The sequence below is a fragment of the Prionailurus bengalensis genome, chromosome A2 (genome assembly GCF_016509475.1).
Source record: "Prionailurus bengalensis isolate Pbe53 chromosome A2, Fcat_Pben_1.1_paternal_pri, whole genome shotgun sequence".
Taxonomy (NCBI): domain Eukaryota; kingdom Metazoa; phylum Chordata; class Mammalia; order Carnivora; family Felidae; genus Prionailurus; species Prionailurus bengalensis.
This window is the reverse complement of record NC_057348.1, coordinates 159,680,650-159,705,095: the sequence shown is the minus strand read 5'-3', so window position 1 is coordinate 159,705,095 and position 24,446 is coordinate 159,680,650. Positions and strand designations below refer to the sequence as shown.

General features: G+C 36.3%; 2 protein-coding genes across 2 annotated transcripts in view; both read right to left on the bottom strand.

Annotated features, from left to right (window-relative positions):
- CNTNAP2 (contactin associated protein 2) overlaps nt 1-24,446 on the bottom strand; it is a 1,977,233-nt gene that overhangs the window by 1,284,357 nt on the left and 668,430 nt on the right. The window lies entirely within an intron of this gene.
- LOC122488470 (60S ribosomal protein L12-like) lies at nt 15,073-15,643 on the bottom strand. Its single transcript, XM_043589810.1, has one exon. It carries the CDS (start codon nt 15,540-15,542, stop codon nt 15,099-15,101), a length of 444 nt encoding a protein of 147 aa, XP_043445745.1. The 5' UTR covers nt 15,543-15,643; the 3' UTR covers nt 15,073-15,098.

The following is a 24,446-nucleotide window of genomic DNA, read 5'->3' as shown; positions in this document are numbered from 1 at the left end:
TCAGTTCTCATATTTGGGAAATGAGAGTTCTGACTTCACAGAGTATTTGTCAAAATTAAAGAAGCCAGTTCCTGTAAAACACTAACAAAAATGCATATAACATATTTAATCTCAGTAAATATTATACATTTTGTCATTGCTCTTACAATCTTAGCATAAAGTACAAGAGGATTCATTAAAAACAAGAATAATGAAGAACTGATTTGTTTTGTTTATTGAATATTAAACATAATTTGAAAAAATGTTCATTAACATGATATATCAGAGTTGCCAATATCTTATATAAAGTGATGCACTTAATTTTAATTTTTAAAAGTCAAGAATAGTTTTAAATGTTCTAGAAAAGGATGGAAGTAGAACTCCTTTTCTGTGCCAACCCCTATCTGCTGGTAGTAGTCACTAGAATTTGTGAGAAGAGTTTCGCCTAGATTGACTCAAGTATGCAGTGATTGGCGAGTATCCTGCCACGGGATAATGGAATGGCAGCACAGAATCTGGCTTATCAAAGCTATTGATGCATTTACCGGCCATTGTGTTTCCTCCAACAAACGATCTATCCATCCATCCATCCATCCATCCATCCATCCATCCATCCATCCATCTGCCTACCTACCTACCTATATTTTAATTCCAGTGTAGTTTACAGTGTCATATTAGTTTCAGGTGTACAATACAGCGATTCAACAATTCTATACATTACTCGGTGCCCATCAAGATAATCCCCTTCACCTATTTCCCCCACCCCGCCTCACCTCTCCTCTGGCAACCATCTGTTTGTTCTTGATAGCTAAGAGTCTGTGTTTTGGTTCCTCTCTCTCTTTTCCCTTTGTTCATTTGTTTTGTTTCTTAAATTCCACATATCATACGGTATTTGTTTTTCTCTGACTGGATGGTTTCAGGTTTTAGGATTACACTCTCTAGCTCCCCCCATCTTGTTGCAAATGGCAAGGTTTCATTCTTTTTTATGGCTGAATAATGCTCACATCTTTATTCTTCTATCAATGGACACTTGGGCTTCTTCCATAGTTTAGCTATTGTAAATAATGCAGCAATAAGCATCAGAATGCATATATCCCTTCAAATTATTGTTTTCATGATCTTTGGGTAAATATCCAGTAATGCTATTACTGGCTCTTGGGCGGTTCTGCTTTTAGTTTTTATGAGGAACCTACACACTATCTTTCACAGTGGCTGCACCTGTCTGCACTCCTTCACAGTGGATGAGGGTTCCTTTTCCTCCACATCCTTGCCAACACCTGTTGCTTCTTGAGTTTTTGTTTTGCATGTACCTCAAGATAAGTGATGTAGAGCATCTTGTCATGTGTCTATTGGTTATCTTTACGTCTTCTTTGGAGAAATGTCGGCTCATATCTTCTGCTTATTTTTTTTTTCAACGTTTTATTTTTTATTTTTGGGACAGAGAGAGACAGAGCATGAACGGGGGAGGGGCAGAGAGAGAGGGAGACACAGAATCGGAAACAGGCTCCAGGCTCTGAGCCATCAGCCCAGAGCCCGACGCGGGGCTCGAACTCCCGGACCGCGAGATCGTGACCTGGCTGAAGTCGGACGCCCAACCGACTGCGCCACCCAGGCGCCCCATCTTCTGTTTATTTTTAATTGGATTGTTTTTTTGGGTTTAAGTTATATCAGTTATTTATATATTTTGGATACTATCCCTTTACTGGATATGTCATTTGCAAATATATTCTCCCATTCAGTAGATTTTCTTTTAGTTTTCCTGGTTGTTCCCTTTGATGTGTACAAGCTTTTTATTTTTATATAGTCCCAATAATTTATTTTTGCTTTTGATTTCCTTGCCTCAGAAGACATATCTAGAAAGATATTGCTGTGGTCAATGTCGAGAAATGACTGCCTGTGTTGTCTTCTAAATTTTTATGGTCTCAGGTCTCACATTGAGGTCCTTAATCCATTTTGAGTTTATTTTTGTGTTTCGTGGAAGAAAGTGGTCCAACTTTATTTATTGCATGTAGCTTTCCAGTTTTCCCAGCACCATTTGCTGAAGAGACTTTTTCCCCATTGGATATTCTTGCCTCCTTGGTTGAAGATTAATTGACCATATAATCATGAGTTTATTTCCAGGTTTTCTATTCTGTTCCATTGATCTATGTGTCCATTTTTATGTCAGTACCATTTATTGTGATTACCACGCTCTGTGATATAACTTGAAGTCTGGAACAGTGATGCCTCCAGTTTTGTTTTTCTTTTTCAAGACTGTTTTGGCTATTCAGGGTATTTTGTGGTTCCGTATAAATTTTAGGATTGTTTGTTCTAGTTCAATGAAAACTGCTATTGGTATTTTGATAGAGATTGTACTAAATCTGTGGACTGCATTGAGTAGTATAGACATTTTGATAATATTTCTTCTTCCTATCCATGAGCATGGAATGTCTTTCCATTTTGTTGTGTCTTCCATTTTTTTTTTTTCATCAGTGTTTTATAGTTTTCAGAGTACAGGTCTTTCACCTCTTTGATTAGGTTTATTCCTAGGAATTTTATTATTTTTGTGCAATTGCAAATGGGGTTGTTTCCTTAATTTCTCTTTCTGCTGCTTCAGTATCCCAACAAATATTTATTAAGCAGTTATTACAAGGCTACGTTGGTTCTTGGTTTGAAAAGGAGATTGAAAGCAAGCCAAAGCCCTTTCCTTAATAAAGCTAATATTATATTGGAGAAGACAGGTATTAAACAAATGAACACATAAAGTTCACACAAGATAAATGTCATAAAATAAAATCTATCCAAGTGAGGTGTTAGAGAGATTAGGGATACTTTTCAAAACAACTGTTTATTTATTTTGAGAGAGAGAGAGAGAGAGAGAGAGAGCGCACAGGCATACAGGAAGGGCAGAAAGAGAGAGAGAGCATGAGAGAGAATCCCAAGCAGGCTCCCTGCTGTCAGCACAGAGCCCAATGTGGGGCTCTATCTCACAAACTGTGAGATCTTGATCTGAGCTGAAATCAAGAGTCAGATGCTCAACCTACTGAGCCACCCAGGTGCCCTCAGACTAGGGATATTTTGAAGTGACAGTCAAAGCTTCTTTGAAGGGAGAGGTTTGAATAACAGTAGTTGGGGGGAGGGAGGCTCATGTAGATTAGCAAGAAGAGTAATCTAGAGCAAAGGTGATGAGGTAGAAAAATGCTCTTCTCAGAAGGTAAGCATCAGAAGCCTGACTTACTTAGACTCAAGTGAGAAGTGAATAGAGAAGAAATGATGTCAGAGAAACAGACCCCAGCCAACTTGTGAAGGACCCATGATAGTGAAGAGCTTCGATTTTATCCAGAGGGTGAAGTTAAACTGTTAAAAGAGTCTTTCAAAGAGAAATGACAGAGCCAGATGTATGTTTTTGAAAAGATTACTGCTTCCTAATTCATACTTAGATCATCTACTCCTAAGGTATTGTCAGGACTGGCATAACCTCATTAACAAAACCAGCAATAGTACTCAGAGAGGGTGAGGGGACACAGGAATCTACCTTGGGATTTCCTAAACTACTAGCAAAATGAATGGAATTGTGGATAATACATCATCACTTTTTCCCTGACTCCAGTCTTCTCCCAGGGCTCTCTGCTGGCCAAATTCAAGGAGAAACTTGAGAACTAAGTAAGTCAATCAATGTAACTCACGGAAGCCAGCTCTTGACTAGATATGTGAGTGAAATGATAAACAGCAGATCTGGATGAATAAATGGAAGACATCTACAACTCAGAATAAGGTAGCAAACTTTGCATTAGCAGGTGTAATAATTAAGGACCGTGAACAAACACCACAGACACACCCCAAAATAAAAAAGTAAAGTGTGTCTGCAGGAGCCATTTTAACATGCAAGAATGAAGTTGTATTTTATTAAACATTTGATTATGCATTACCTCAAGTGTACAGATAATAACCAAAAATGATACATGTGCACCTTAAAACAATATACCGAAGAAGAGTAATTAATGAAATGTATACTGTGAAGAGGGATAGCTTGGTTTAATAAAAACAGTTCATAGAATTTTCAGTTCTCATTCTGCCCAGGTAATGAACTGAGAATCCCCCAAAACAGAATGACTATTGTGGAAGGTGACATCATAAAAGGCAAGTTGTTTTCAAATAATCTTGCCCTGTGAGAATCAAGTAACCCAAAAGGCACTGAAAGCTATACAATTTTAAATTTCATCCCTATCTTAAGGAAAAATAATATAAAAACAGGGAGGGGGACAAAACATAAGACACTCTTAAATATGGAGAACAAATAGAGGGTTACAGGAGGGGTTGTGGGAGGGGGCAATGGGCTAAGTGGGTAAGGGGCATTAAGGAATCTACTCCTGAAATCATTGTTGCACTATATGCTAACTAACTTGGATGTAAATTTTAAAAATAAAAGTAAATTAAAAAAATAAACATATTTCATCCCTATCTTTTTAACAGCTGAAAAAAATTAGTCTATACATTCTCTTTATTAACTTTCATGTTCCTGTTTTTGAATGCAGTGGTTTTTTAAAAAATTTTTATTATATGAAATTTATTGTCAAATTAGTTTCCATACAACACCCAGTGCTCATCCCAAAAGATGCCCTCCTCAATGCCCATCACCCACCCTCCCCCCCCCCCCCCCCACGCCTCATCTACCCTCAGTTTGTTCTCAGTTTCTAAGAGTCTTCTATGCTTTGGCTCTCTCTCCCACTCTAACCTCTTTTTTTTTCTTTTTTTTTCCTTCCCCTCCCCCATGGGTTTCTGTTAAGTTTCTCAGGATCCACATAAGAGTGAAACCATATGGTATCTGTCTTTCTCTCTATGGCTTATTTCACTTAGCATAACACTCTCCAGTTCCATCCACGTTGCTACAAAAGGCCATATTTCATTCTTTCTCATTGCCACATAGTATTCCATTGTGTATATAAACCACAACTTCTTTATCCATTCATCAGTTGATGGACATTTAGGTTTTTTCCACAATTTGGCTATTGTTGAGAGTGCTGCTATAAACATTGGGGGTACAAGTGCCCCTATGCATCAGTACTCCTGTTTCCCTTGGGTAAATTCCTAGCAGTGCTACTGCTGGGTCATAGGGTAGGTCTATTTTTAATTTTTTGAGGAACCTCCACACTGTTTTCCAGAGTGGATGCACCAGTTTTGAATGCAGTGTTTTTATCATTCCTTGCTTGATATATCCAAGTCCTTCCTTACACGAAACACACATTAGGATACTGACATCTTCGGTCAGATTGAGCATATGTTAATTTCACCTCTTAGAGTTTTTAAGTTTATTTATTTTTTGGTGGGGTGCCTGGGTGCCTCAGTTGGTTAGTCAACTGACTTCAGCTCAGGTCATGATCTTGCAGTGTGTGAGTTGGAGATCCGTGTCAGGCTCTATGCTGACAGCTCAGAGCCTGCAACCTACTTCAGATTCTGTTCTCACCCTCTCTCTACCCCTCCCCTGCTCACACTCTGTGTCTCTCTGTCTCTCAATAAGTAAACATTAAAAATTTTTATTTATTTTTTGGTAATCTTTACACCCAATGTGGGGCTTGAACTCAAGACCCTGAGATCAAGAGTCACATGCCCCTCCGACTGAGCCAGCCAGGTGCCTTGACAATTCTTAGATTTTGATATCATCAATGAAAGCCAATGAAACTGGTTAAAAGTGAAAAGGTACCAACATATCAACAAATGGAATGGTGAAATATGAAAAGAAAATAATTTATTTTTGTATTAAGCTTAATTTCTATTTAAGCCAGAGCAAGAAAAATGTGTGGATATACTAGAAAAAAATGTTCTATTTCTTCAATAGACTTTCTGAATCTCTCACATTCTTTGGGTCAGCAATGCATAATGTATATTGGGTTAACATTACAATCACGTCAACATAAAAATGATGTAGAGGGTGATCCTGCAACCTAAGGATACATGTTTTAAATTCCATAGTCCTAGGATGGTTTCTGGCACAAATTTAAAGGTTCAGTAAATGGCTGTTGAAGGCATGAATAATAGCAAAGGATCAAAACAGCATTTTGAGGCAAAATGAAGTTACAATTTTTCTAAATATCTACTGAAGTTTTAACCAAGCCAAATATCCTCAGAGGGTAAAGAGAAAAGAAAAGAAATAAAGAAAAGAAAAGAAAGAAATTTATTTTACTATATAGTTTTAGTTGTTTTATGTAATCTCAATTGCACACTTTTTGAAAGTGGAATTATAATCACAATAATGTGAAAAATAGGCTTTCATCAACAGGGAGTTGTTTTAAAAGGAAAAGATGGGAACAGAGTAACACGAAATGACTTATGAAATCCAACTTAATGTATAGAAGAAGGGCATAGAACATGTCCCGTGGGGGTTATCAGCAATATATAAACGAGCAGGAAGAACATAACCACTGTTCTCTGGCCTGGGCAGATTCAGTGGTGCCGAGATGGACTGGGCTAACAGCTTACAATTTCTCTTCATGTCAAACGGATCTAAGTTGTCGGAGTCCCGCTCATCGGATTAGTTTCTGATAAGTTCTGTCAGGGCAGAAGTTTCTGGAGAAAGGGAAACAGGTAAAGAAATCGACTGCAGGGGCGCCTGAGTGGCTCAGTCGGTTGAGCGTCCAACTTCAGCTCGGGTTGTGATCTCGCAGTCTGTGAGTTTGGGCCCCGCATCGGGCTCTGTGCTGACAGCTCAGAGCCTGGAGATTGCTTCCCATTCTGTGTCTCCCTCTCTCTCTGCCCCTCCCCAGCTCATGCTCTGTCTGTCTGTCTCTCTCTCTCTCTCTCTCTCTCTCTCTCTCTGTGTCAAAAATAAATAAACGTTAAAAAAAAAAAAAAGAAATCGATTGCAATCGTGAAGAGAGGCCAAACCTCAGTTTGAGCTCTACCCCCCAAAAAAGGCTGGAATATTTTCAAAAGCCAGGGTGATGGGCATAGATCTTAGGCCACTTGTGTTCACTAATTGGCTTTATCACCCCCCAAAAAAGTAAATATTTTCTTCTCTTCATCACTGGAGGTAGTTTTATACCTTGAAGTAAGGGGCTCATCACCAGTCAGACCCTTAGTCTAAAACTGGGAGACAGGGGCTCTATCACCTAAGAGATGACAGCCTTAGGTTGCAAAACAGGTCTTTTGCCAGTTTTACAAGATTTATATCTCATGGGTGCACAGCAAAAGATGTACAATTACAAGTTTTCTTTTTTTCAGAATATGATTTATTTATTTATTTTGAGAGAGAGAGGTCACTCTCAGGGGAGGGGCAGAGGAAGAGGGAGAGAGAGAATCCCAAGCAGGCTCTATGCTCAGTGTGGAGCCCAACTCGGGGCTCAAACTCAGGAACCAGGAGATCATGATTGAGCCGAAATCAAGAGTCAGACGCTTAACCGACTGAGTCACCCACGCACTTCTACAAGTACAAGTTTTCTAAAGTAGATACTCTAAGAAAAAGGGGGGGGGCCTGGAGTCGGGAAGAAGGCCGCCTGAAGGTTAGTCAGGCTGAGGGGAAGCTTCGGGTTTTCTTGCTCGATCCCTAAGATAGAACCTGGTCAATGACAACGTCCTCTTAATACAAGAATGACTCGTCTGAATCCCCTCAGGCCTGAGTGTGGGTAGAGAATCAAAATTCAACCACTCATGATTATTATGTGTACAAGAGATCGCCACTTAAAAACTCAGTCTCCATTCATTCTTTCCTGCTTTTCTACCCCAGAGTCCACCTCTGCCTTTCACATCAACACTGTATCAGTCGGGTATTCGCTGATTATAACGCAAATAACGTGTAAATTGACCATAGAATGAAATTGCCCAAGTTTTCCGCACGCGGGCTTCCTAACATTGACGAGAACATGGAACAGTTCAAATCACACACGCGCATCCACTGGTTAGGTCAATTCTAATGTGGAGAGATCGAGAAGGATGGTAACATTACAGGCACTTCGAAATTAAATTCTTTGAGTCAAAAGAGTTAATTGGAACAATTGAGAGTGCTCTCCGTTTTGTTTCGTTTCGTTTTGTTTTGTTTTGTTTGTAAAAATGTTTTCCTTTGGGAGATTCTGCAAAAGCAGAATGACACATTATGCTATCACACAATTTTATTGCAAGAATCATGTTGAAATTTCAAAGATAATTTCATTTGAAAAATTAGTGTAGAGCTGAGATTTCAAACAAAATTCTGTTATAAATTGCTTGCTTTAGTTTCTCTAGACAAAGTCCTAATGGACTCTCTTTTTCATTTAGTTATGTCACATTGTTTTCTACAACTTGTGAAGTCACTTTAGTGGACTTTCCCTCCCAGACTTTACCGTCAGTATCTTATACACACATGTCTGCTTTCTGGCCTCAGCTTTCCACGTCAGACTTCACATCTCCATCCCGCACTGTCGTTTCTCCCCCAAACTAAAAAAGTGTGTCTCATTTTGGTGCATTGAATTGATGCTTTACCAATAAATCTACTGTACTTTCTGGTTTGGTTCTCCCGAAATGTGTGTAGTTCTTCAAAAAAAAGAGAAATTCCTGACTTCATTTGGTGGCCCCTCCAAATCCTGACCTATGAAACGTAGAGCATAATCCAGGTCCTAGAAAAAAAAAATGATATATTTGTAACTAATAGTTTTTAAATGATGACAGAAGAAAAGATACTGCTCATGTGACCTTTTAGAAATATGAAGTTACAGAGAAGTCATTAGTATCCCAATATTGGAAGAAAACCACGTACGAACAGGACATTATTTCTCTGAGATAATCATCACTGCCCCCTCCAACTATAATCATGGTACCTTGGTCCTCTGCCCTCACCCTCACAAAGGCTGTCATCCAGAAATTAGGAGACCCTTGATAGCTTCCCACACAAACTGTATGTGCTGTTCTCTGACCTTCCAATTCTTCACACATACCCCACTTCCCATCCCCTTGATCATAAATCAGATCCTCTGAGATCCCACCTCCAATTCCAAGAGAGTCACTGTCCAGCCTCTGAACTATATAGACGTTTCAGACCTCACAGTTAACCCTCACAAAGTACCTGACACGCAGAGAGTAACTAATTAATGTATTTGTTCAACAGATATCTGTAAAAACAAGAGAGAAACACAGTACATCCTTTGCAAGAACAAAAATAAGAGCCAGGGCAGGTTGGTGAGAAGAGACGAATTCAGAAGACATGAAAATAACAGAACAAATAACACAGATACTGCATGTCCAGCAGCAATGCGTTTTAGTTCCTTCTTTCTCTGTGATGAAATCTGTCCCCTGTTTAAAATTCTTACTGTGTGCGTGTAGGGAGGAGTGGGCGGGAGTGGGAAGGGTTATTTCTGGTGATATTTTAAACCACATCACGCACAGCGTGAACAGTCACGTAAGAAAGTCATGGTCTAAATCCACCTGCTGCATTGAAAAAACATCAAGAATTCTCCAATGGTGGGAGTTGAAATCAACAATTACTTAAACGTTTTGTTAATCTATGAGCTACCCAAGTATTAGGAATGAGGGGTCTGGAACGATTTCTCATAGGTCAGAATATTGGAAAAAAGCAATTCGTATTGGTAAGTAAAATATAAATGTTATGTTGGAGGACCTGTGAATAAAGAATGTTCCCATTTGAAATAAAGATAATTCAAACTTGGTTAAAATGTGTTTTTCCCCTGACAATACTCCTGAGGTAAACAGAGACGCTGAATCATGTGCCTAGCTATCACATTTGCTAAAATAATAAAGACAGTATTCTTAAGACCATCATTTAAGTACAAGAAAGAACTTCGCTCAACCTTTTATACCTAGAGTTCTTTTAAGATAGATGTTAAGCCTTCTAGCCATTCTCTCCTAATGTGCATACAATGGATTTGACAGTTATTTTGATATGTTTGGGATGCATTCATGCCTCCCAGCTAAGCATGCACTATTCAATTTGGAGGCCTTAAATAAGCTCTCAGTATGTTTGAGAGCTAATTAAAACTTCATTATGAGTACAACAGCCACACCACATTACTGGCTTGATAAGAAACCCAATAACTGGCAATGTCTGTGTAGTCTTTCAACCGACACTTAGAATTAAGTTGCATGGTGCCCAGTGCCCCCTAGAATCTCTTTTTTAACAAGAACACAAAATGTAAGCATGGAACGTGGCGCTGACTTATGTTAAAGGACAGGCAGAGCCTGGATTCTGTCACATATTTTCAACATGTTAAGCTTTTCTTTACAGCAAGAAAAATAATTATATCTGAAACACATATTTTCCAAGATTTACTTTTGGGGGAAGGTGTATATACAATTACCCTTTTTTTCTTGTGGTATCTGTTTTCATACAGATGGATGGCATATCTTCCAATGAAGAATTCAATTTATAAAAAATGAATCCAATAATTTAACCTGTCCAAAAGGGAAGACAGATAAGCACTAATATAATTAACTCTCTTTTTTCTATTGATAAATCCTTAAAGTTATTTTTTAATATAAGCTAACATCCTCCCATCAACCAGCATGGCTTCCAGGCAATTTTCATGCAGACATCCTGTAGTGTATTGTAGGAATGTCAATGAACTTTAATATTATCTAGAACAAAACATAATTAGTAAGGAAATTCTTTGGGGAACAGCTAATGCAATGTATCAAGTTGCAAAGCAAAAGGCTTACAGTTCTGTGTTACTTGTTTAAACTTATTTACGCTGATAAAACATATTAGAAGCAAAATATCCTACCTTTTTTTTTTTCCAGTTTCTCCATGTAAACAGATTACTGTCAATGACTTTGGATAATATTCAATTAAAATATAAATTTTATTAATTATGACAAAATAATAATGTTGCTATCTTATTGAAAAGATACTTTCTTGCAAATGAGAATATCACAGGTTAAAGGTTGAAGTAATTGTCATGGAAACAGATAACCTACAAAAAGGATGACAGCAAATAAGAAAATACTTCTTAGTGTCCCTCAATTCTCCTCTCAAAACACAGCAACTTATTTGATTGTGCCCAAGACACAGTAACTTTTCTTAGCTGTAACTATTCATATTAGCCCATCTTTGATGATCGAGTTAAAGTGGCTATTTATGAAGTGGCATGAATAAACAAAATTAATAAGTAACATTTAAATGCCCCTAGGAACTCTTATTAAATATTTCCAATATCTTCAATCAAAAGGTACTTAACGCATCACATATACATAAAATCACTCCTGAAATGCCTTGTTAATAGATGTGCCCTGTTGAGAAATTTTACAATTCATTTCAAGCCCTTTCATATACAAATCTTTAAAATGAATGAGTCTACCTACTCACATATATTTACCAAGATATGTATAACCTACCAATCCGTGAAAATTATGCTTTTCTTAATCTTTCCCCCAACTCCCTCTATTGAATACATAACACAGCTGTATTTGGCATTATTTTTATCCCCAAATCCGAGTAACTACTACAGCCTAGAAAGCTCCTATTTTAATGAAGTAGATGAGGAAAGTTGTAATTCTTGAGAGCATTAGAACAGTAAAAAATATTAATATGCTTGTTTTTCAATAAAAATTATTGTAGCTATTATCAATCATGATTCCTTTTATTGACACAATGTCAAAAATACTCATTGTTTTTCATATTCTCAGAAAAAATACGTAGAAACTTAAAATTATGACTTATTGCAGAACATTTAATGCAAGTCCCTTTAAGTTTGTTTGAGTGAGGAATGAGCAGTCTTTGTTTTCCACACGGGGATTAAAAAAGGATTATAAAATAAGCTTTTTTTAAAAAAAATTGAACATATAAATGTATTAATAGTAAGCGAAAGTCCTGCTTAAAACCATTTTCTCAATGCTTAAGAGCTTCCCCTGTATCATTCTAGATTTTTATATGCATCTAGAGATAAAATAATTTATGTTGAAATAATCATATATAATGCATAGGATATTGCAACTTTCTTTTTTCCCCATTTTATTATTTTTTTAAATTTTGTTAATGTTTATTCATTTTTGAGAGAAAGAGAGAGACAGAGCATGAGCAGGGAGGGGCAGAGAGAGAGGGAGACACAGAATCGGAAGCAGCCTCCAGGCTCTGGGCTGTGGGCACAGAGCCCCACCCACACAGGGCTTGAACTCACCAACCATGAGCTCACGACCTGAACTGAAGCCAGAGGCTTAACCAACTGAGCCACCCAGGCACCCCTCCCATTTTCTTTCTTTCTTTTTATTTTATAGTTAAAATAGTGTTGTATCAGGAAATTTTCTTTTTCTACCTAAGGCTATATCGAGGTCATGTTTCTATTGCAATATATATATATATATATATATATATATATATATATATTTCTCATGTATTTTCAGCAGCTATATTATTTTCCACCATATGAGTATACTGTCACGTCGCAAACTTTTGCTGATGGACAATAGTTTCTAACTCTGCTCTATTACAAATAATGTTTCGTGAACATTTATGAAGACATCTGTAAGTCAGTACATGGATTTCTGTAAATTATATTTCCCAAAATTATACAGCATAAATATAGTGCTTTAGTATATATGGTTATATAGTATGTATACATGTATATGTGTACAGATATGTACTACATATAGTATATATAGCTATATAATATAAAGGGCATAAATGAACTATTTCATAGTTACACAGTGAAACATACTCAAGATTTCAACTTTTGCTTCTTCTTTAGCCAAATGCTGTAGGTAGGCCCAATGATACATAGTCATGGAACTGACTGTCCGTGACAAACAAATGAGATAGCATTACGTGTTGTTTTCTTTCATATTTTTCTTTCTCTTACATTTTGGTTTTTAACTTTGAGAAATGTGTGGCAATGTTAATACTATTGCTAATTGTTTTTTTTTTTTTAACTTGGCACTACAAAATTAGTGTCAATCAATCATAAATTAGTATTTGCTTTGTTATGGGCAAGAATTAAACTATGAATATGTTCCTTTAGAATCTCCCCAATATTATGCACGATCATGCACTGAACCATGAAAAAACAACTAAAAGGAAAGTTATTTTGGAAAACAATGGAAAATATTATTTAATTACAAGGGAACGTATAGAACTAGCTAACATTGAAGATTTGGAATCTTCATTTCCAATGGAAAATTTTACTTTCATCTTGGACTTTCCTCGAATCTGTATGTGGACTTCAGACACATCCGCCTGAAGCCACACCGATTTTTTATCGTTAAGAAAGTAAAGCAGGTACATGGGAAACCATCAGGGGAAAGCACTCCAATTCTATGAAAAGCACTAACGTTGGTAGGTAAGTAGATTGTGCTATTATGTTAGGACAGCACCTCAGAATGATAACGGAAATTGGTGAATTTTCTCCGAATAATATATATAATACTACAAACTGTATATGCTCTATAAGAAATACAAGGAGAATAATGTGTCATTTTGAGCCCTCTGACAAACCAACGCCGAGGCAGTATTAATTATGCAAGAGTTGTTTTTAGAGGAAAGGGCTCACTGTTCATCCGCAAGGCTTTTGCCAGGTTTATACCTTGTGAAGGCACCTTCTCAGTCTGCGGTTTGTTCTTTCATTTGGTTAATAATGGCATGTGAAGAATAGACAATTCAATTTTCATGTATTATTACCAGTTTTTCTTTTACTGCTACTCCTTTTTGTGTCCTAATACACTGTCGACTATTCCAAGGTTGTGAATATTTTCTACGTATTCTTCGACAAGTTGAAAAACAATAGCTCCAGGGTTTAGGTGCAAGATGCATTTTCAATTCATTTTTATATACAGTGTGAAGTAAGGGTCAATGTGAATTTTCTCCATGTGAATATCATCATCCCAACACCATTTGTTGAAAAGACTATTCTCCTCCACTTTGAATTATGTTGGTGGCTTTGTTAAAACTCAATTATTCATATATGGGTGGTCTATTGATAGTCTTGTACTCTCCATATACATACATACATACATATATGCATACTAACTGGGGAAATGTATCACGTTCATTGATTGAAAGACACACTATTGTTAATTTGTCCATTCTCTGCAAATTGATCTATAGATACAATGTGTTTTCTATCATATTTCTAGCTGGGCTTTTTGGAGTATTTTTTAGATAAATTTACAAGATGATCTAAAAAAGCTTTTCGCAACAGTTTTGTGTGTTATAGGTTTTATACAGTTACAAGAAAATTTTAAATCATCTTGTAAACTGTAAAAGCCCTGCTAGAATTATGATAGAGAATATACTGTATCTATAGATCAATTTGCAGAGAATGGACAAATTAACAATAGTGTCTCCTTCAATCAATGAATATATTTCCCCACTTAGACATACTTTGATTTGACACAGAAATATTTTTCAATTTTATGTGTATAAAGTGAGCAATATTTTATTATATTTGACTGTTAGTATTTTTTAAGTCTGATGATATTTTAAATAGTATTACTTTTATAATTATAGTTTCCAAATGTTTGATGCTAGCAACTGAAATTGAATTTTTTTTTTATTAACCTTGCTCGCATCCTGTTACCTTACTAAATTCACTTATTACCTGAACTGATGTTTTTTAAAGATTGAGTAGAAATTTCCAAATGAATAATCACATTACTTATGAATACAGACAAATCTAATTCTTCTTCCCCAATCTTTATGCTTCTTTTTATTCTTGACTGGCTACCATCTTCTGTGCAACACTGAATTACATGGTGACAACATATCCTTTCCTTGTTTGCAAATCAAAGGGAAAACATTGTCTGTTATCATTAAATACTGCATTAGCCATAGGTTTTCATGGATGCCCATTATCATTTTGAGATCATTTTCTTCCCTTCCTTTTTTTTAGTTTTTTTTTTTTTTTGGTTGTCAAATGATCGTATATTGAAATAATTTCCCTTGTAGTTCTTTTTTTAAAGAGCTTTTTTTTTCTTTTGAATTTATTTATTTACTTTGAGAGAAAGAGAGAGGGGGAGAGCAGGAGCAGGGGAGAGGTAGGGAAAGAGAGTCTCAAGCAGGCTCCTCACTATCTGTGTAGAACCCGATGTGGGGCTTGATCTAAGGAACCGAGAGAGAGAGAGATCATGGCTGAGATCAAGGGTCAGATGCTTAACTGACTGAGCCACCCAGGCGCCCCTCCTTTGTAGTTTTTAACTGGCTGGGCATTCAATTGCAGCATTATTGATGTCATCTATGATGCCATGAGGGTGGTGGCCATCCACACAGATTGGGCAGTCCCCAGGATCTTTTTAATGATTCTGGAGAGTTCTCTAGCTAAAGATCTGTGCCACATTTGTAAGACAATGCTGACAATCTCATCAAAAGTGATATTTCCACTGTGCTTCAAGTTTTTCTGCTGCTTTCTGTCTCTTGGTTGTTCCTTGAGGGCTCTGATAATCTGGGCAGATGCAGAAAGAACCACTTCAGTCTGGGCCTGTCTGTTCTGAATGGTCAGTTTCACTCTAATCCTCATACCCTTCCAATCACCGGTTGCCTTGAGGATGTCATCACCAAACTTTTGTGGAGACAGACCCAGGCGCTGATCTTTGGGGCCAGGAAGATTGGCACTGACTTTGCCACCTGTGCACCTCAGGTGTATGACTTTGATCTTGATGTGGTCAAACTTAGGCGGCATGGTAGAGGCAGCTGGTGTCGATGGATCTGGAATTTGGACGACCGAACATAGTTGTACGCTCGCTTCCTCTGAGCCAAAAGCCAAAAGCCACTTTTTGTTGAGAGTTGTTTAATCATTAGTGGATATTGGATTTAGTCAAATGTTGTTTTTGTTTCTGTTATGGTTTTGCATCTATTGAGATAATCATATGCAGTAATCTGCATTGGTTGACTTTTTAATATTGAACCAATCACACTTTCCTTAGATAAACCTCACTTAGTCATAATGTATTATCTCTATGTAAGTATCGTTGGATTTAAATTTCTAATTAATTTTTGTGTCTGTATTCATTATAAATACTGATATGTACTGTTCTTGTAATTTTTATCTTTCATAAATATTCTAAGTTTCTATACTCTTTTTTTTTTTTTAATTTTTTTTTTCAACGTTTATTTATTTTTGGGACAGAGAGAGACAGAGCATGAACTGGGGAGGGGCAGAGAGAGAGGGAGACACAGAATCGGAAACAGGCTCCAGGCTCTGAGCCATCAGCCCAGAGCCTGACGCGGGGCTCGAACTCACGGACCGCAAGATCGTGACCTGGCTGAAGTCGGACGCTTAACCGACTGTGCCACCCAGGCGCCCCTAAGTTTCTATACTCTTAATGAGGAGTGTCAGGGCATTGAACGACATTATATATTAAGAAAGGTACACATCTTAAAATGTGTAATACTAACTACCGAAAACGTTATCTACATTTGAGAACGAAAAACGGAATAAGAAAACACTATGACTTAATAACAACCTCAAGTCAATAATAAAGAGGGCAGAAAAAGAGGAAGAAAAAAAAAGCATTGAAAAGACCTTGATAAACATAAGCTTTTGGACATTCTGCTTAAGGTGGGCCTTGTATCTTGAATTAGTGTTCCCATTCTTCAATAGTTAACTCCTTTTTCCTTAATTAGTCTGCAAGGAAATGCCAGCAAGCATTTTGTCTTCAAACTGTCTTTAGAAACCCCAAATTGCCTAGCTCAGTATTTGGGAAATGGTATGTACTCAGGAAAGCTTCTTTGTTTCTTCTCAAGGTTAAATACTTGGTTGGTGAATTTCTTGTAACAGGGGAGGAAAGCAAACAGCATCTTCTCTCATTAGGATTATATGTATTACATATTTTCATCCAAGTCTGATAATTCTTCCCTTAATTAGCCATCAGTGACTTTTATTGAATCACATTCTGTATTTAATTAGTATTTTTGAATCGAAGCTATTCTCATTTCACAAGTTAACTGTAGAAATACCTTGTGGACATTTGACTAATATTTTAATTAAGGCATAGAGTCGTATGAAAGACATACTTCTTATCTTGGAGAATTGCCACCTATTGATAAATACTAAAGTTTTTAGTAGTATGATTATGTAGTGGTAAATAAAGATTGTAAGCAAGTAATTATCTAATACTTGAATGAAACTCTTCCTTTTACTTTATTTTCTTGTGTTGTTTATACCTCTATGTGAGCAAAACAAATCACCGTTCAGTACAGTCATAAATCCTTTCTACTGAAAGATATGTTTAAAGGTTTGACTATGTGGATTTTTTTGGTCATTGCTTTTCTTTGAAATCCAGGTTCACTGTTGAGTTTACACTTTCACAAAACTACTGATCTAAAGAAGGATGTTTCAAGGTATCAAATAATTATTTTTCACAAAAAATATATTAAGCAGGACTCCTTAGCGAATTAATACATTCACTAATTATTTCCATATTTAAGACCACTGTCTAAGACCATATACATTCAATACAATAGCAAATAAGTGATAATCTGCATGCATTAAAGTTTACTCAAGCACAAGAGTGACTATAACACTGGCTTATTTCTGAGTCTCTTTTAGACAATGTAGTAACTGGAGGCACTGGAAGGACCACACTATTCCCCAGAGTCTCTGCTATGACACTGTACCATGGAGAGCCATGTGGATAGGGCCATGTTTGCGTACATGGCTCTACTCAAGTGTAAACATGTGAATGTATGTGTATGTGAATGTATGTGTATTGAATTCCTAGCCAAGTTGAAGAAAATCTTCAGATAAAAAATGAAAATAGCATCTGATTAATAGCATCTGCTTTAGTCTTTGAGGGCTCTCTTTAAAGTCTTTGATAGACTGCCAACCAACATCATGTGTTTCCCCCAGGGTACAAATACAAATATTAGGAATAAATATCGCTCTTATTCATAAGGAATTCGAATGCGTTGCATGGTGAGTGTTACTATTTTTGGAAAAGATTCCCAGATTTCATGGGGCATTTGAGAACTATTAATAAAATAAGAAGTCATTTGTTACTGTTTCTTCAAGGGATTACGCATGATGATGCAAAAGATGGCAAAATACACAATCTTTTCATTTTTGTTTTAATTAGGAAAGACTCAAATGTCATAGCTTCTCTAATGCTACAAAATCTGAACATATTCGAAATTTCGCATAAGATTTAATTACATAATTCATTCAATATATCAAATGCATCATTATTTAATTCTCAAAATACAAAATTAATGATAATGGAATAAAAGGCTTTAATATGAGTGAATAATGTAAAGAATTGGCAGAGGGGAAACTTCTGGCTTCTAATATCTTATCACTAACCATGGACCTTGCACCAAATCATTTATTTTACCATTATTTTTCCCAATATACAAACAGATAAAATGGGTGTGTTAGCCACTATCCACAGGCGGATGTTTCAAAGGATGAATAATTAAAAGAGTTCACAAGTTCCTTTTAATTAGAATGGTTACACAATTGCCAACAAATAGTAACCCCTTTATTCAAAATTGAATGTCCAGAGGTTAATTGATTTGCCAAGGTCTCAAGCATCATCAGCATACATCTAAATTCAGACGGCTAAATCCATTTATCTTTTAAATATTCATGAGGCACCAAAGTTCCAAAATCCAGTAAATTATGTAAAAGTATTTATTCTTTGTTTGGTCAGATATAATTTCATTTTTTTAGCCATTTCATGTAGGTAAGTGAAGCAATGTAATACATCCCCGATTACCTTGGTAGAGAAGAAATATGAGGGCCACAGAATATTTGAGCTGAAGTTCATGTTTTAAAAGTCTCACTGAATGTTGATATTCTTCTGATTATAGTTTTTAAACTAGGAGAGGATTTTCATTTAATTACCTAATGCTTAGAGAGAGACTGACAATCTCCAGGTGTCAGGAATTTAGGCTTAATTAGAATAATACTAATAGCAGTGATTTTAATACATTAGTATAATACTTTATTCTTTACTAAAGACTTTCTGTCGATTTTATCAAGTAAGGCAATTTCATAAAATTGTTGTACACTTAAGAAAGCATCTCATTGTAAGATGATTATTACATTTTTGAGTTTTCATATACATTTAAGAAAATGAGAGGTTAAGGAAAATGTGAAAATAAAGTGGCTATTCATATAATGCAAAAGTAAGCAAATAAAGAAGTTCAGCCCGCTATTTTCCCATTTTATGAGTATTGTATCAATGGTAAGTGTGAGAGCTGCGGGTCAGTTAGAAAAGGTACAAAAACAAGCTGATATGCATCATGGTTATTTAATCTTGAAATTCAGAGGTTTTTATTATTTTGGGGCTAATACTATTCTTGAGACCCTGGTGTGTGTGTGTGTGTGTGTGTGTGTGTGTGTGTATGTGTGTGTATATATATATACATATATATATACATACCTATATATGTGTATATATATATATGTATATATATATATTTTAGCAGATGGGACTGACAATACCACAATGATAATAACAAATTATTTTCTTGTTTCAAGAGATATTTTTGTGTTTTTTTCTTTTTTTTGAAGATTTTTTTTTCTTTTAACTTTGAAGTAATCTTTACACCCAACGTGGGGCTTGAACCTACAACTGCAAGATCAAGAGTCACATGTTCCACTGACTGAGCCAGCCAGGCGTCCCCAAGAGATATTTTTCATTTGTTTAAACAAATACTCTAAATGAACTTAGGTGTTTGAATGTAGAAAATTTATTTAAGACTAATGTAGCTGATAAATAAATGTTTATACCTTTAATATATATTTATACATTATCTTTTCAATCTTCATAGGATGACTAGAAGACAAAAAAAAAAGAAAGAAGACAAATATCTTTCAGATAAATATGCTCCTACCTAGTTTATGCACTTATTGGACTATAGAAAGTTCTAGAACTTTGCTAAAACCAAATAGTATGTGTACAGTGCCTGACAAATGGGAGGATCTCTATAAAATGAAAATGGCCTTGTTTCCAGTCCATGAACTCTATTACCCTTATATTCTTTTCACTGGTTCTCCTCTTAGTCTAACAAACACATTCAACTTTTCTCCTAATTTATAAAAAAAGAAAGAAAGAAGTAAACCAACCCCCCCAGCCTCCTCTTGACTACCCCTGTCTTCTCCCCTATGCTTCTGCCTCCTGAGAAATTTCTCTTGCTTTTCCCACCCCTCTTTCATACCACCCCCAACTATTTTTTGAAGTAATTTTATAATCACATTTTTATTCTGATTAGCTGTAATCTTCATGAGGATAGAGAATATATTTCTTTTATTGGCCATTGTTAATAATATCCTCTGCATGGTAAGAGTGAATTTGGCAAATATTTGCTGAATAAATGAACTCTCACCATGTACTTGTGTTTATGTGACTTTCTCAAGCATTGTTTTATTTAAAAAATCTATTTTACATTTTGGGAGATACACATCTCTAAAGGTAATCTCAAGTCTCAATTTATTACAGTCATTGAAGTTCCTCCTCTCTTGTATGCTGGTTTTCCTACTATTTTTGGCTAAATTTTTAAATATTTTGTTTTATTTGTGTTTTGCATGTTTTCTTAGCCTGTCAATTGAATTTAGATGCTTCTCTTTAATTTCTCATTGGCTCCCTCTTCTCTATTTATTCGGTGAGTGACCACATGCAATTTTTTCCTCTTCATTGATCATTCATGGTTTATGGCTTCTGTATCTCTACTTTCGGCCCCGATCTTTTCCCAGAGCTTGAGAATCCAATTTCTACCTGCCTGCTATGCACTTCCCCTAGATTATTACTTTCAGTTCAGACCTGTGGACTCTCATCTTTTCATTCATGTCCTCTCTACATGAGAAGTTGCACATTTTGGTTGGTTTCCGTCCAGCCCTCTCTTCTGTTTTTCTTGCCATCCTCTGTCTCAGGCTCTTAGTATTATCCCACAAGTTATTTCTTCATTCACTCTGATTCTGACTAGTAATTGCTTCTATCTCTTTCATGATTCAAAGCTATAAGAGAGAGAAAAAAGCCTCTCTTCTAAGAATATACCTAGAACTTAGCTTAGAGAGTCTCATTGGTAGAAATAGTGAAAGTAATGATGGGCTTCAAATATAAATATTTATATTCCTTAAACTATTTGCACACATTTGTAACTTTGTTTATATTTACCTTTGCAAACACTCACTCTATGAATATGTACATAGTTCAATTAAAAATGTACTGGGCGGAGGGCACCTGGGTGGCTCAGTTGGTTAAGCTTCTGGCTTTGGCTCAGGTCATGATCTCACAGTCTACAGGTTCAAGCTGCAGGTAGGGCTCTGTGCTGACAGCTCGGAGTCTCGATCCTGCTTCAGATTCTGTGTCTCCCTCTCTCTCTCTACTAGTACTCTCCTGCTCTCTCTGTGTCTCTTTCAAAAATAAATAAACATTAAAATTTTTTTTAAATTTATTTGTGGGGGGCACCTGGGTGGTTCAGTTGATTTAAGCATCCAACTCTTGATTTTGGCTCTGGTCATGATCTCACAGCTGGGCTCTGTGCTGACAGTGCAGAGCCTGCTTGAGATACTCTCTCTCCTTCTCTCTCTGCCTCTTCTCCATTCTTGTGCACACGCTCTCTCTCTCTCAAAAAAAAAAAATCCAGGGGCGCCTGGGTGGCGCAGTCGGTTAAGTGTCCGACTTCAGCCAGGTCACGATCTCGCGGTCCGTGAGTTCGAGCCCCGCGTCAGGCCCTGGGCTGATGGCTCAGAGCCTGGAGCCTACTTCCGATTCTGTGTCTCCCTCTCTCTCTGCCCCTCCCCATTCATGCTCTGTCTCTCTCTGTCCCAAAAATAAATAAACGTTGAAAAAAAAATTAAAAAAAAAATCCAAAAACATTAAAAAACGTATTTTGGTTAAAAAAAGTAAAAGTGATTGAAGAAGGCAGGCCTTAAAGACTTAGCACCCATGCCTTGTGGAGGTGAGACCTGAAGACAACGTTTACAATTTCATATGGTAATAATTACTTTAAACTGTAGATAAAAGATACTCATGTCTTAAAAGAGCTTTGAGGAGTTGCTGGGAGGGAAAACTTTTCTCAATTTCCCATTCTGTGTGATAGGTAGTGGCTGGTGGTGGTTGCCTGGAGATATATGCTGAAATGGCTTGTGAGGTTACCTCCAGGCTCAGTGGGAAAGACTGTGGTAATCAAACAGTAATATCTATATGGGCTATATTCTTCTATATTCTGCATTTTTCACAGGGCTGTGAAGAACGGTTCAGTGTGGTAGCACTTTATTTGTTCAAACTAAGCTTTTTCAGGTTTCCATGTGCTACCTTATCTTGACATTTGGTAAATATTCACTGTAATAGTACTAATTATAATTTTTTTGCTGTGGCTCTGTCTCCATTTGCCCTGAACTGTCCATTTTCTTGATTTTCACTTGTCCTTTTAAAATTTTCTCTTATGTTACATATTTTTGCAGAAGGAACATATACCAAATATTGCCATTAACCATCATTCCATCTAGTTAATCTCAGGTTAATTCAATTATGATCCAACTATAGAATCATATTCATTCATTCTCATTCTCCTTCCCCCTCCCCCAATGATATTATTAATTCTGATATTCCAAACTCCTTTGATGTCTTTCTTATTAATGACACAGTTTGTCAATATTCTTTGAGGACAGGAGAATTACTTCTGGGTTCATCAACTAAAAACTAAAGCTCAGCAACATGAAAATGTTTGAATTACATTTATATAAGTTTAATTGCTTTTACCTCTTACTTGCAAGTTTATTTGCACCTTCAAGGAGCTAAAGAAAATTTCTAAAAATATTCTTTTTATTCTAAGAACATTCTTTATATTCTTTTTCAAAGTCTAAGGATAATTTTTAATAAGTTCAAAAAGAGGCAAATTTATTTGTAAAATATAGTAGATAAATTATATAGGGACATATACAGGTGTGATAGAAAGATGAAGTTGAATCCTATGAATATGTCAGCGTGTAGAGCAAGCTTGATCAAATACAGGCAATTTCACAGAATGCAACCTAGTAAAACATTAAAGAAATGGTATATATAGAATTCAGGATAGTGCTTATCACTGGGATGGAAAAGGTGATGTGACTTGGAAACTCTTCAAGTACATTCTATGCTTATTCTTAACCTGGTAATGGGTATGTATGTTTTACTATTTAAGAACTATACATACATTTTATTTGCCACTTCATCTATGATGTTTTAACAAGTAAAACTGGTGTAAGGTCTTTAATATTACAAAATATAAATATATTCTCCCATGTTCTTTTAATATTTATGTCATATATCTCAGACTTTGGAGTATATCAGAAACTTACAGACTATTTATTTATAAACTCATCCTTTGGATGCCTCCCCAGTGATTCATTCAAAGTCAGCAGTTCTCAAAGTCATCAGACGAATGGATAAAGAAGATGTGAGATTATATATAATGGAATATTACTCGGCCATCAAAAAATGAAATCTTGCTATTGGCTATGATGTGGATGGAGCTAGAGAGTATTATGCTAACCAAGCAAAATAAGTCAGTCAAAGACAAATACCATATGATTTCACTCATGTATGGAATTTAAGAAACAAATGAACATGGGGATAAAAAGAGAGGCAAACCCAGAAACGGACTCTTAACTGTAGAGAACAAACTGATGGTTACAGGAGGGGAAATTGGGGCATAGATTAACTAGGTGATGGGTATTAAGGAGGGCACTTGCTGTGGTGAGCACCGGGTGCTGTATCTAAGTGATGAATCACTAAATTCTACACCTGAAACTAACATTTTACTGTATGATAACTGGCATTTAAATACAATTTTGGAGAAAAAGAAGAAAAAAAGAAAACTCGTCTCTAATATTCTCCAGCCAGAAAGGGAGATATGTTTCATTACAGAGACTTCAGAGGTAGGGAATGTACAAGGATGAGAGAAGAGGGATTCACTCAGTTCATGAAGTGGCTTCATTCTAGGACCGGTAGTGGCAGCAGATTTAGGTGTCATACTCAATCATGATGCCCAAGGATAGAAAACTGACTGTCTTTTTCCCTGGGCCATTTGATAATTGATCTTTCCATGACCTCATCCAGAAGATATCCCCTTAAGTCTCATCACTGAGAAGACCATCATATGCACTTTCTTCATCTAATTACTGATGTGGGGGAAACGACTGATATGAAAGCCTTAGACTGACCATCTAGAATTAATTCTTGTCGGGTAGTCAACTGTCATAACCATCATAAGCACTTACTACGAGGCCTGACATATTGTGAGACTCAAAAACATCTAACTGGTATCATGGTTTTTCATATCTTGCTTATATTCCTAAGTTTTATAATCCTTTTGAATGCACATAATTTTACCCTGCTTCAACATTTGTGTTTATCTTCAGTTTTTCTGGTCTGGGAAATTCAATCAAATCACTAATTATTGAATGGGCAGGGTAATGGATGTCTGTCTTTTTTCTGACACCCTATTTGCTTTAATCCTTTCTCATAGATTTATTGTTAAGAATGTATCTGAGTTTTTACTTATCTCTTTATTTAACTCCCCTTGCAGTATTTCTCACTCTTCTCAGGTGGGGTCCACACAGAGAAACACGGTTGAGTAAAATTCATGAAATGACTTA

Coding starts and splice junctions, on each gene's coding strand:
- LOC122488470 (XM_043589810.1), bottom strand. CDS start 15,542: ATGCCGCCTAAGTTTGACCACATCAAGATCAAAGTCATACACCTGAGG.